Genomic DNA, 13,188 nt, shown 5'->3' with positions numbered 1-13,188 from the left:
AGCACCAAATTTGGCACAAATGTACATTAATATGTTGCGAACATTTTCAGATATTGGGCCACTTGAAATTCTCTCTTTATGTCCGCCATATTGGATTTCAAAATGGCCGCCACTTGAAATCTACATTTGCTATTATCTCTGGACGTAATGCAGCTATTGACTTGATTCTGGTATCTAAATGTATGTTTTTGGGGGCAAGGAATCCAATGGTACCAATTTCAACTTAATATTATCTATCACAGTCTGTTATATAATTTTATTTGGAAATTATCTAGGCAAATATTGGATTCAACACAATACTTTGAAAAGAATGTCTTAGTTCTGTAAATATAAATAAATAAAAAAACTATACTAAATCACTAGTAACAACTCAGACAAGCTCATATATACTGGCAGTCTAAAATATAAATTCATATCCCATTAGGAAACAAAGTGACCCATTCATTTGTGTTTTTCATATGCATATTTTATGTAACATTACATTCATATTGTCAATAAATACCAAACATGCATAATCCCCTTTTCCTAGACCCTTTAAGCCATCTTTTGTGTTTCTAGAGTACAGAAATTTCTTGTATAGGCTTCCATCTGTCTTGTTTCCTTAACAATGCACTGTAGCATGTCTTTAACAATGTTTACAAACATGACTCCACTACATGTCTTTAATCACAGCCCTGACCCAAATAAAAGAGTAGAGAGGCTGCATGTGTGTTGACCCACATCAACTGTGTTCTTTGTGTGTGGCTGTGTTTAAATCACCTTGTGACTCCACATAAATGAGTTAATTACATACAATCTGGGCTCAGCTAGACAACATTGTGTGGTCAGCAATGAAGACGAGAGTCTGAATTACATGTATGCAAAAGACCTTGTGAACCAGTGAAGCAAATACACGGGTAAGCATGAATTAAATCTAGGGCATGATATAATTTCCATGATGTTTACCTCTACACTCAATGGTGGAAGGAGGTAATGTTTTGATCCCAGCTTGTCTGTATGTCTGTTTGTCTGTTAGTCCACAAAATTCCAGACAAAGCTTGTAGTAGTGGTAGTTGTAGTGGTAGTGGTGATAACAGAAATTGTTATATAGAACTGAACTTATATTATTATTATATGCAGAAAATAACTTCATTTCTATATGCCCTGCAGTGGACAGGTTAATTGGTTTATGCACTGAAGGGGTCACCCTGGTGTGCACTGCTGTGTTCTGCCTCACTGAGTTGTTCAGGTATGATGTACTCAGCACAAGCTTACCTGATACACATGTGTGCTGGCTAAAACCACTTGTCTGGTGGGCACGACAGAGGCAGGTTGTCTAATAGCCAACCTGGTCTTACTTTTTTGGGGTTTATCTGAAATTCTTACTATAAGGCTTTAAATTAGAAATGTTTTATATAAAGTAGTATTTTGAGTGAAGTGTGTATTCCACACTGACAGTTTTGACATGTTCTGAATTTAACACGAAGGCTGTAATTAACAGAACGGGGTATGTCTGGAAAATGTACTGTCCAACCTAATAAGAGTTTAGACTGATTTATATTTAAATCTTGGCTGTGTAAATATTGTAAGAATTTATGAATTCAAATGTTTTGTAAATATTCAATAAATTTGGGAATATTTTTTAACTAAAGAATCTCATGTGATTTTATTTCTCTTCTTGCCTCCGGTATGGGTGAAAATTTAATTCCGGCATAATCTCACAAAACTAATTCCCTAAGTGTGCCAAGCTAAATGCTCTACGATATAGAGGAATTATCCTCCTCTCCATTAGTATGGCGGAGGAAACCCCTCTATTATATATACTAGGGCATGCCCGTACTATATATACATCTAAAATTATATCCCCCCCCCTCTATTTACATGAAATGGTTTGGTCCATTCGCAAAGCCAAAGCGAACGGCTTGCGAGTACGGTGACAATCCCCCCCCTCTATTTACATGAAATGGTTTGGTCCAAAGCGAACGGCTTGCGAGTACGGTGACAATCCCCCCCCCCCCCTCTATTTACATGAAATGGTTTGGTCCAAAGCGAACGGCTTGCGAGTACGGTGACAATCCCCCCCCCTCTATTTACATGAAATGGTTTGGTCCAAAGCGAACGGCTTGCGGAGTTTGGTAAAGAAATCGCCATAGCGTGCACAAACGCGCAGGAAAGCGAAAGAATCGCAAATTAGTTTTAATTAGTTTTAAAACATAGTTTAACGCCAACATAGCGGCAACATAGTTTGCCAACGTGAAATAAATGAATACGCTCTCAAATGTGCCGTCCGAGGCAGAGTCTGTTCGGCACGTTCGGCACACGTGATAACTCGCTGCTCTCTGATTGGTAGAATCGTTTTTTGGACATAGCTCGGTAACTACTTCTCCGATTAATATGAAACCTTGAAAAGGCACATCCTCGGGTCCCCAGCAATATACCTGGCAAGTTTAAAGTATATCGGACCCGTGGTTGTCGAGAAACAGCGGTCACAGACACACAGACATACACACACACATACACACACACATACACACACACAGAGATTACTGGAATTATAGATAGATAACAAAATGTTAACATTATATCATTGTATCGTTGCAGATTCAGAAGACAGTTCCACCATGTCCAAGAGCTTCAGACTAGCTGATGTTGAGCGAACTTCACCATCAACATCACAGCACCTCACCACAACTGAGTGGAAGTTATGCCCTATATGTCAAGAGGACAAGACGGAGACACTGACCAAACCTGACCAATCAAAGAGAAAAGACATTGGGAGTGGGTACAGTTCACTCGCAGAGAACTTGGTCAAATTCAGTGAACTTGGAGAGCTTCCAGGATCATTTCACCTGGAAAGACTCGATGATGGTCATGGCATTGAAGCTGCGATGGTTGCACACGGTGCAAAATATCATCAGACATGCAGGCTCCAGTACAACAACACCAAACTGCAGAGAGCACAAAAGAGAGCACTCAAGAAAGAATGTGAGAGCGATGAGGAACAAGCTGCATGCAAACGCACCAGGTTACATTCATGCTCATCGAGTACAGAGAAGAAGGTCCCAGAAAATTGTTTCTTCTGTGAACAACCTGCTGGGGCTGACAGTCTTCGGAAAGCTGCAACATTCCAAATGGACAAACGGGTGCGTGCCTGTGCAACCCTTCTTGGTGATACAGAACTGCTGGGCCGTCTCAGTGGTGGGGACATGATAGCGTTGGACGCCCAGTATCACCCACGGTGCTTGATAGGACTTTACAATCGCACAAGAAAGGCCCAGTCAACAGGATCACAGGACACAAAACAAGAGCGAGCAATGTCGGCAGTTGTCTTCGCTGAACTTGTCCTCTACATTGAAGAAACCAGACAAGATGAGGAGACGGCACCAGTATTCAGATTGGCTGACCTTGTCCAGCTCTATCAGTCCAGAATGGAACAGCTAGGAGTCCAGCTCGACACGAGAGTCCACTCCACACGACTGAAACAGAGACTGTTGGCTCAGTTTCCTGACATGCGGGCACACACCAAGGGGAGAGACATCCTGATGGCATTTGAAGAAGATGTCGGTGCTGCTCTTGCCAAAGCCTGCGAGCTGGACAGTGATAGTGATGCAGTCCATCTTGCCCATGCTGCACAGATTGTTCGCCGTCACATGTTTGGAGAAGCCAAGCCCTTCACAGGATTCCCTGAAGTATGTCAAGAAGAATCTGTGCCACCGTTGCTGCTTGCCCTAGTCAGTATGATCCTAGAGGGACCCAGCATCAAGGAACAGATGGCAGACACTAACCCTGCAGCAATTGCCACAGCTCAGATACTGAAGTTCAACAGCATCAAACACAAGCGAACACGCGGCACCACATCATCCACCAGTGTCAGGCACAGTGTTGCACAGGAGACCCCACTTCCAATATACATAGGGATGATGCTGCATGCTCATACACGCAAGAAGGAATTGGTCGACAGACTGTCACACCTTGGCCTGAGCATCTCCTATGATAGAGTGCTCCAGCTCTCAGCACAGATGGGCAACAGTGTCTGCCAACAGTTTCACAGAGAACGAGTGGTCTGCCCTCCGAAGATGCGTGGCAAAGTGTTTACAACTGCCGCTGTAGACAACATAGATCACAACCCCAGTGCAACAACATCAAAGGACTCCTTCCATGGTACCGCTATCTCCCTCATACAACATCCTTCTTACACTGGTGAAGGAGTGGATCGGAGTATCGTCATTGTTGGAGGATCTGGGGATGCACGGTCCAAGACAGTCGCCCCCTTGCCGCACTACTACACTGATGTACCCCCTGTCACTAGCAGCATCAAGAAGTCGCCTGTCCCAGCTGCTAAAGTGGCGTCATTGACCAGAGGAGACTTCAAACAGCAGACTGATGAAGAATACCAATGGCTAGGCAATGCAAAGCGAGTCCTGGAAGACAACACTGGTACAGTGGACAATGACAACACATCTTGGGCTGCATTTCATGCCAGCCGACAGCCACCAGATGCTCGAGTCATCTGCCCCACGTCGCTGCTTCCACTCTTCCTGGAGAGTGCCCACACAGTGGCCATGATCCGGCACTCAATGGACGTCGTGAAGAATGCTGTGGAACACCTGAATCCTGGACAGACACCAGTGGTCACCGTTGATCAGCCACTGTTTGCTTTGGCCAAGCAGATACAGTGGAAGTGGCCAGAGAGCTATGGTGAAGACCAGATAGTGGTGATGTTTGGTGGCCTCCACATAGAGATGGCGGCACTGAGGACACTGGGGGACTGGCTGAAAGGGAGTGGTTGGGTGCAAGCACTTGTGCAAGCCGAGATTGCGACAGCAGGGACAGCAGACTCATTCCTGCGAGCATCCCATGTCTTGCGCACAAGAAGAGCACATCAAGTGACTGCAGCAGCACTGTACATCCTGCAACACCGTGCCTACAACCACTACTGTCTGGGAGAAACCAGGGATGCAGAGGACCTTCCGGAGTTTGAAGACTGGTGTTGCCAGAGAGGAGAAGACATCCCCCAGTTTCACTACTGGGCAACCGTGCTGGAACTAGAACTGTTGGTTCTAGTGTATGTGCGTTCTCTCAGGCAGGGATCGTTAATGATGTACCTCGATGCTCTGACAGAGCTGGTCCCCTGGTTCCATGCACTGGATCACACCCACTATGCTAGGTGGATACCAGTGCACCTGAAGGACATGGCCAAACTCACCATCAAACACCCAGATGTAGCCAGGAAATTCAGGGAAAGCCACTTCACCGTTCAGAAAACACAGAGGGTGTTCTCTTCAATCCCGATTGACCAGGCACATGAGCAGAATAATGCCTGCATCAAAGGAGACGGTGGAGCAGTTGGGCTCACTGACGACCCTAATGCCCTACGTCGCTGGATGGTTGCGGGACCAGAAGTTGCCAGGGTGATCGAAGAATTCCAGGATGGGAACCAACACTGGAGACGGCAAACAGCAGACACACGTCATCATGATCAGACGCCAAGTGTACAGGCCTCATTTGTGAAAGATGTTCGCTCTCTCGTCGGTGTCATAGAGGAGATGGGCAACCCATTCGAGGAGGAGAGTCAGGATGTAGTCAAACTGGACACAAAGGAGATCGCAGATCCTGCTGCTGTGGAGACCGTGATGAATGCCAAGAGGATTGGCCAAGAGCAGTTCGAGGCTTTCACCAGCGAGTGTCTGTTGGACAGAACAAAGGCAGTGGACGCACCCATTCCTCGTAACAAGCTGAAGGTGTTCAGCACTTCCACTCCAAGAAGCCAGAGCAAAGGTCAGCAACAGCTCGCCTCCATCAAGAATGACCGTGAACTCTTCGCACGCCTGTACATTGGCTGCCAGACGAGGGATGGAAACCTTGAGGAGTTCTTTTGTCACGAGAATCAGGCATGTCCTCCTGCATTGTCTGATGGTGGAAGCCTCTGCACTGGTACCAAGAGTGATCTCCTCACATGCTTGGAAGAAGTCTCCGACGCAAAGACAGAGACTCCTGTCATGACCTGTATTGTGCTTGATGGAGCAGCCATCGTCCAGATGCTGAAGCCGGCTGCATCAAAGACCTTTGAAGAGTATGCACAACAGATCTTCATCCCATATATGTCCACGAAGCTGCAAACAGTGTCACGCCTGGATCTGGTCTGGGATACTTACCTTGCTGATTCACTGAAAGGTAGTACACGTGCAAAGCGGGGACAAGGTGTGCGGAGACGTGTGGTGGCTGCCGCAGCCATACCAGGAAACTGGCAGAACTTCCTACGAGTGGACAGCAACAAGACCGAGCTGTTCAGGTTCCTCTCAGCAGCTCTCATGGAATGGTTTGACCAGGAGGACAAGCAACTCGTCATTACTGATGGAGAGGCAGTGCTCAGCAAGCCACTACTGCCAGATCTGACCTCACTCGCCCCATGTAACCATGAAGAGGCTGACAGTCGGATGTTGCTGCATGCATCTCACGCAGTCCAGCATGGACACCATGCAATACTCATCCGGACTGTAGACACCGATGTTGTGGTGCTGGCAGTGTCCCTGGCACAGGAGTTGCAACCAGAAGACAAACTGTGGCTGGCATTCGGAACAGGCCAGAGTTTCCGATACCTAGCAGCACACGAAATAGCAGCTGGATTGGGACGAGAGAAGGCTCGTGCACTGCCAATGTTCCACGCTCTAACTGGATGCGACACTGTGTCTAGTTTTCATAGACATGGCAAGAACACTGCGTGGGCAGTCTGGACGGTACTGCCAGAACTCACTGAGGCGCTGCTGCTGCTGTCCTCTGCACCTCGTGACATACCAGACGATGCAATGCGCATCATCGAGAGGTTCGTGATCCTGTTGTATGATCGAACCAGCAAATGCACAGACATTGACAAGGCCAGGAGGAAACTCTTCGCAAGGAAGAACAATGTGCAGCTCATCCCTCCAACGAAGGCAGCTCTGGAGGAACATGTCAAGAGGGCAGTGTATCAAGGTGGACATGTGTGGGGTCAGATACTGCTGCCAGCACCAGAGCTCCCTCCACCAACCAACTGGGGTTGGTCAAGGACAGTACACACCTTACTGGACCAGGCTAACTGAGGCAGCTCACAGCTGCATTGAGCTGGTTTCTTGCAAGTGCAAGAAAGGGTGTGTGAGGCGCTGCAAGTGCAAAAAGGCTGCCCTTCAGTGCACAGCCCTCTGTGTGTGTGAAGGGGACTGCACATGACGCTGAGTCAACAACATACATGTACTTGTGGCAATGCTGAACTTGTTAACATGACACTGTTTATGTACACGTATCTTCAGTACCGGTATATACCTTGCCTCAGATACCAGTACACCTAGCCTCAAATACTAGACCATGTAGCATGTCAGTATTATACCTAAGACATTTACAGAACTAAGACATTCTTTTCAAAGTATTGTGTTGAATCCAATATTTGCCTAGATAATTTCCAAATAAAATTATATAACAGACTGTGATAGATAATATTAAGTTGAAATTGGTACCATTGGATTCCTTGCCCCCAAAAACATACATTTAGATACCAGAATCAAGTCAATAGCTGCATTACGTCCAGAGATAATAGCAAATGTAGATTTCAAGTGGCGGCCATTTTGAAATCCAATATGGCGGACATAAAGAGAGAATTTCAAGTGGCCCAATATCTGAAAATGTTCGCAACATATTAATGTACATTTGTGCCAAATCTGGTGCTTGTATCACAAAATGCACAACAGGTTTGCTATGCTGCTACACTACAAGGCTTCATTGTTTGTTGAGCATGACTCCCGGAAGGGAAGTCGACGAGGACAAGCCCTGCACCAGACTGCAGCACGCCAAACTTTAATGGCTGACTGGGTCAGGAGCACACCCACCTGACCAGGGACCCACACAACACGCGTCCGCGCATTGCACGCGAAGCAGGTTTCTTTGTCTCATCATCAATCTTGTCCGGTGTCCCCCGAATGAAAGAGATAAGACGCACATGTTAACAGTCGTGGTACCGGAGCACGGTTTCAGTTATTAGTCCCCTACCGGTGTACACCGTAGGGGACTATAGGTTTGCACTCCATCTGTTGGTCGGTCCGTCCGTCGGTCGGTCGGTCCGTCGGTCCGTCAGTCAGTCAGTCAGTCAGTCAGTCAGTCCGTCAGTCCGTCACGCATAGAACAGTTTTCCGGACTTCTTTTCTAAACTCTTAATGCTAATGATTTCAAACTTGGCACATGGTTTCCCCATGATGAGTTACAGATCAAGTTCGAACTTCACGACGTTTCGATCATTTTTGACAAAGTTATGGCACTTTGAACTTTGGTAATTTCCCCAACAGTTTTCCAGACTATAATTTGGAGTGCGGTAAGTCATAATACTGTCTTCTATGCCAGTGCTACCCAATGCCGGAAGGGGACATGTATTGCAGCGCAATACTCAGAATGCTTGTTTATTTTAGTGATCGCCATTGTGAGGCCGTGTTCTTCATCATCCCCTTTTGTCACCATAATATATCCCCGTTTTGATGAAACCTTCTGGAATCAAGAGAGCGGGGTCCTTGGCGTTTAGTGAAATCGGTTTATTAACCTGTTAGATGAGCAGATTGGGTCTACGCTGAAACGCCTTAACCTGTAACACCAAAAAGCTTCACTCGACTCTTTCTGTCCGTAGATTCACCACTGTGTGTTCCGAGATACAGATTTGTGACAAATTAACCCGGCGAACATAGAGATCTTTTCATCCCATACTTGCCAAGCTACGTAATCGTCATTGAAGACCACGCGACCATGACAATATAAATATTGCTTGCTGGCGTGTGCACCTGCACCACTGTTTTGATCACAGCCACCACCTTCAGCAGTCCTCCTCCACCTCCCCCAAAACCACCCATTAATGTAAGTTGACAAACTGAAATAATGTGCTGTGCTGTTGGCATAGCTACAAGCTTCGTGGACCAAACAGTTCCTTGTGTACATTATAAAAGGGACTATTTTGTTCATCTTTTCTCTTTTTCTTTCTGGAACTGCCTTCCTGAGGCTGTTCAACCCGATCCTGCATTACAGAACTACGTAAGCGGTGCAATCCTATCTCACACAATCCGCAATTATTTCTACCAAAACCAACCATCTCAACCACAGAGGTTGCTGTGTTTCTTTCCCTCTTCTCTCCTCTTCATTCATTCCCTCAGTTTTTACATCCAATTGTGGTTCCACAGCCCGTTTCAGTGAACCCTCCATCACCTCACTCTTTCATGAGCCTCAATTTTGTGTACACCTGCATATATATATATATATATTGCTGCGGTTTTGAGATTGGCACATTGAAGTCATTAAAGGTTAAAGGTTTGCCCCCCATAGTTAGTCACACGAGCAACATATAGGCCCATTTGTAGTATAGTTATGTCTTAGTATGTGTAAGAATAGGCCATTTCCCCTCTTAGTACCTGCGTTGTGTAAAGACAGGAGAATAGGCCCGACATTCATTTTGCTCCAACCTCCATTCTACGTCTATGGACGCAATCCATCCCACGCCCCATTTGGCTGTCCACTAGTCGAGTAACACGAGGTAGGCCTCGGAAGGTGAAGGAGGGGAGCGGGGTCGGGGTGAGCGGCGTGGGAGGACGGTAAGAGCCACCAGCCAATCAGAGCTCGAGCGGAATGGCGTGACAGGGCGTGGTGAAGAGAATCTGGTGAGTTCCAGAAGGTTCGCGGGGCGGGTCTATATAAGCCCATACGAAAAGCCCTCGAAAGGACTTACAAGCAGGACTTGCAGAGAGGGAGCTTGATAAGAAGACTTGACTTGCACCAGTGGCGCGAGAGGACTGTGCCAGAGAATTTGCATCACTCGCCGTTGTTGAACTTTGAACCGTACATGTACGCGGGCGCAGCCAGACGCGCCGGTAACGCAGATAGCGCAGAAATACATTCAACGTGTGAGCAAATAAGATAAAATGTCTTGCAGGAAACAACTCACCTGAATTTCTGAGCATGGTGGTGGACAGGTCCTGGGGGATAACGGCGAAGCGGTGCTTGAGACAGCTGGGCAAGGAGAGCCGGCGAGGCTTTGCGGTTTGGAGCTGAGGCAAGTCTAACAGAAAGAGGCTCTCGATGGCCAGGTGGAGGGGAACCGTTGAGAGCTTTAATAGCCTCTTCTGCCTCCGCGCGCTTATCAAACCGGATGAAGGCAACGCCACGAGAAACCCCTTATTGATTAAAGAGGGGAAAGGAGAAACTGTTCAAAACATCTGGAATAAAGACACAAGACAGGGATATTCATGCATTACCGTTTCTCTAACTTCAACGACTTACCAGTAATCTGATCCACAAGGATCCTGGAAGTGATTATATGCCCATAACGTCCAAAAAGTTCCTCCAGTTCTTTCTGTGTGAAAGACTTGGGGAGACCAGTGACATAAAGGTTTGTGTCTCTTATAACATCCGAACTTGGCCGAGCATACGATACCTGAGAGACAACGTTCGCGCAGCAGAGAATCAGCAGTAAGGATAAAGAAATAGACAGCTTGGAAAGATTAAATGGAAAGACAAGCTAACACAGTAGATATGATGTGATCAGGATTTATGGTTGTGAGCATGAGGGTTTTTAGGGATGCTGGATGAACAGAAAGGGATGGATAGACAAACGTACCTTTATGGTTTTTGACTGCAGGCGCAGTCCATTGAGACTGCCGATAGCCCTTTCAGCATCAGCTGCATTGGAAAAGTTAACAAAGCCATATCCAAGACTCATCCCTGGAAGAGAGAGAAAAAAAAAAAAGATTCAGAATCAACGGAACAAGCACCAAAAAAAAATTCACATTATAAACCAATAACATTCAAAGGCAGTGGGCTCAGGTAACAAGTCATCATCACAATTCAGATTCGAATGTCAGAAAAGGTCATCACAGCCCAGAGCACAGTTCATTTAGGGGAGGGTTTCCAACCTTAAATAATTTGGTCTCAATAAATAAAAAATATGTATGGCAATGGACAAAACAAAATGAAGAAGAAGAAGAACCACCTTCAGAGGCCATTTTTTCCCCACAGAGCAGGGGTTGGCTTTTTTTGGGCACCGTGGTCCCCTTTTTGAAGCAATGTTTTATGGCCGGATTCCCTTCCTGCCGCCAACCCTGCAAGTCGCCTTTTGCGACACAGGGAATTACCAGTGAACTGGTACTCAATTTGCCGACCTCAAAAGGATGACAGGCTGAGTCAACCCCCCTGGCGTTAATTCAGCGATCGACCGGGATTCGAACCGAGAATCCTAGGATCCCAAGCCGGCACCCTAACCGCTAAGCCAACACCAGGCTCCAACCTGGTTAATTTGGTTAAGTTAATACCAACACTTAATTCATCGATAATGATGAAATAACGAATCAATTAATTCATTAATTAATCAAAAAAACAAAAATACAGTTTTTGCCAAAGTACTTGCTCACTATTGTGCCGAAATTTCAGCTTCCCATCTCAAAGGATGGCTGAGATATCACCCGGACAAACAAACAAACAAACAAACAAACAAACAAACAAACAACCAAGAAAACAAGTACAGATACATTCAAAGTACACTGCTCCATGCCAAATAATGAAATATCCGACAGCGCGGCATTGCCGGGACGCCTTTGGCGCCCGGCAATACCGCCATGCAGCTCATAGAGGCTGCATTGGGAGGGAGAAGTGTACACTAATTGATTGATTAATTGTATAATTAAAATCAATAAAAGATTATCACAAAATATTTTCTTAATCAATTGGCTAAGGGCATAACTAAACCACTAGTGCTTCATCCGAAGATGAATCTTTTAGAAATTTAATTAAATAAGGCATTAATAAAAAATAATAAATAATTAATTGATTAATCAATAAATAATTAATCGATTAATCAATAAATAATTAATCAATTAAATGAATAATCAATAAATCAAAAATATCATTGATAGCCACATCACTTGGTCACTGTCATGTCCAAATATTAGCTTCCCAGCTCAAAAGGTGCCTGAGATATTGGCCAAATGATAAAGAAAATAAATAAATGATTAATAATGAAAATAAATAAATAATAATCATGAAAAAATTAAATTATTAATCAATTCGTCACAGAACACATAAACCACCACCATTTCATCAGAATCTGTAAATGAATTTTTTTCTTTTTTTTTAGTAATTAATCGAATAATTAAATAATTAATCGATTAATTGATAAATCAATAAATCAAAAATATCCTTAATAGCCACATCACTTGGTCACTCATGTCCAAATATTAGCTTCCGAGCTCAAAAGGTGCCTGAGATATTGGCCAAATGAGAAAGAAAATAAATAAATGATTAATAATGAAAATAAATAAATAATAATCATTAAAAAATTAAATTATTAATCAATTCGGTCATAGAACACATAAACCACCACCATTTCATCAGAATCTGTAACTTAAAAAAAAAAAAATTTTTTAGCCATTAATCGAATAATTAAATAATTATTCGATTCATTGATTCATTAAAAAATCAAAAATAGCCTTTGCAGCCAAATCACCTGGTCATTGGCATGTCCAAATATCAGCTTCCTAACTCAAAAGGTGCCTGAGTTAATGGTCAGAAGAGAAAGGAAATTTGATTAATTAAATAAGTACTAAATTAATCGCTAAAAATTAAATAACTCCTCAATTAATTGATTAATCAAAAAACAAAAAATAACGTTTTTGATAAAGGACGCTCACTATTGTGCCGAAATTTCATCTTCCTAGCTCAAAGAATGGCTGAGATATCGCCCGGACAAACAAACAAGAAAGAAACAAGTTCAGATACATTCAAAGTGTATCTGGTTTGCCCCCATGCCAAATAATTAAATATCCCACAGCGCGGCATTGCCGGGGCGCCTCTGGCACCCGGCAATACCGCAGTGCAGCCCATTGAGGCTGCATTGGGAGGGAGAGGTGTACACTAATTGATTGATTAATTGTATAATTAAAATCGATAAAAGATTATCACAAAATATTTTCTTAATCAATTGGCTAATAGCATAACTAAACCACTAGTGCTTCCTCCGAAGATGTATCATTCAGGAATTTAATTAAATAAGTCATTAATAAAAAAATAAATAATTAATCAATTAAATGATTCATCAATAAATCAAAAATATCCTTGATAGCCACATCACTTGGTCACTGTCATGTCCAAATATTAGCTTCCCAGCTCAAAAGGTGCCTGAGATATTGGCCAAATGAGAAAGTAAATAAATAAATG

At 44.2% G+C, this 13,188-nt stretch overlaps 1 protein-coding gene across 2 annotated transcripts in view; it reads right to left on the bottom strand.

Annotated features, from left to right (window-relative positions):
• The window catches only part of LOC137421319 (ELAV-like protein 1), a 58,501-nt gene that overhangs the window by 2,989 nt on the left and 42,324 nt on the right, over window positions 1–13,188 (bottom strand). Inside the window, exons 4-6 of one of the 2 annotated variants that reach the window (XM_078771573.1) lie at window positions 10,598–10,701; window positions 10,261–10,414; window positions 9,926–10,154 (exon numbers count right to left, since the gene is read on the bottom strand). In XM_078771573.1, the coding sequence (XP_078627699.1) occupies window positions 9,926–10,154; window positions 10,261–10,414; window positions 10,598–10,701 (487 nt within the window). The remainder of the gene's footprint in view (window positions 1–9,925; window positions 10,155–10,260; window positions 10,415–10,597; window positions 10,702–13,188) is intronic. The other variant, XM_078771574.1, reaches the window with a different exon arrangement.

Source organism: Myxine glutinosa, chromosome 2 (genome assembly GCF_964187855.1).
Source record: "Myxine glutinosa chromosome 2, kmMyxGlut1.1, whole genome shotgun sequence".
NCBI classification, from domain to species: Eukaryota; Metazoa; Chordata; class Myxini; order Myxiniformes; family Myxinidae; genus Myxine; species Myxine glutinosa.
This window is presented reverse-complemented; position numbering and strand designations above follow the sequence as displayed.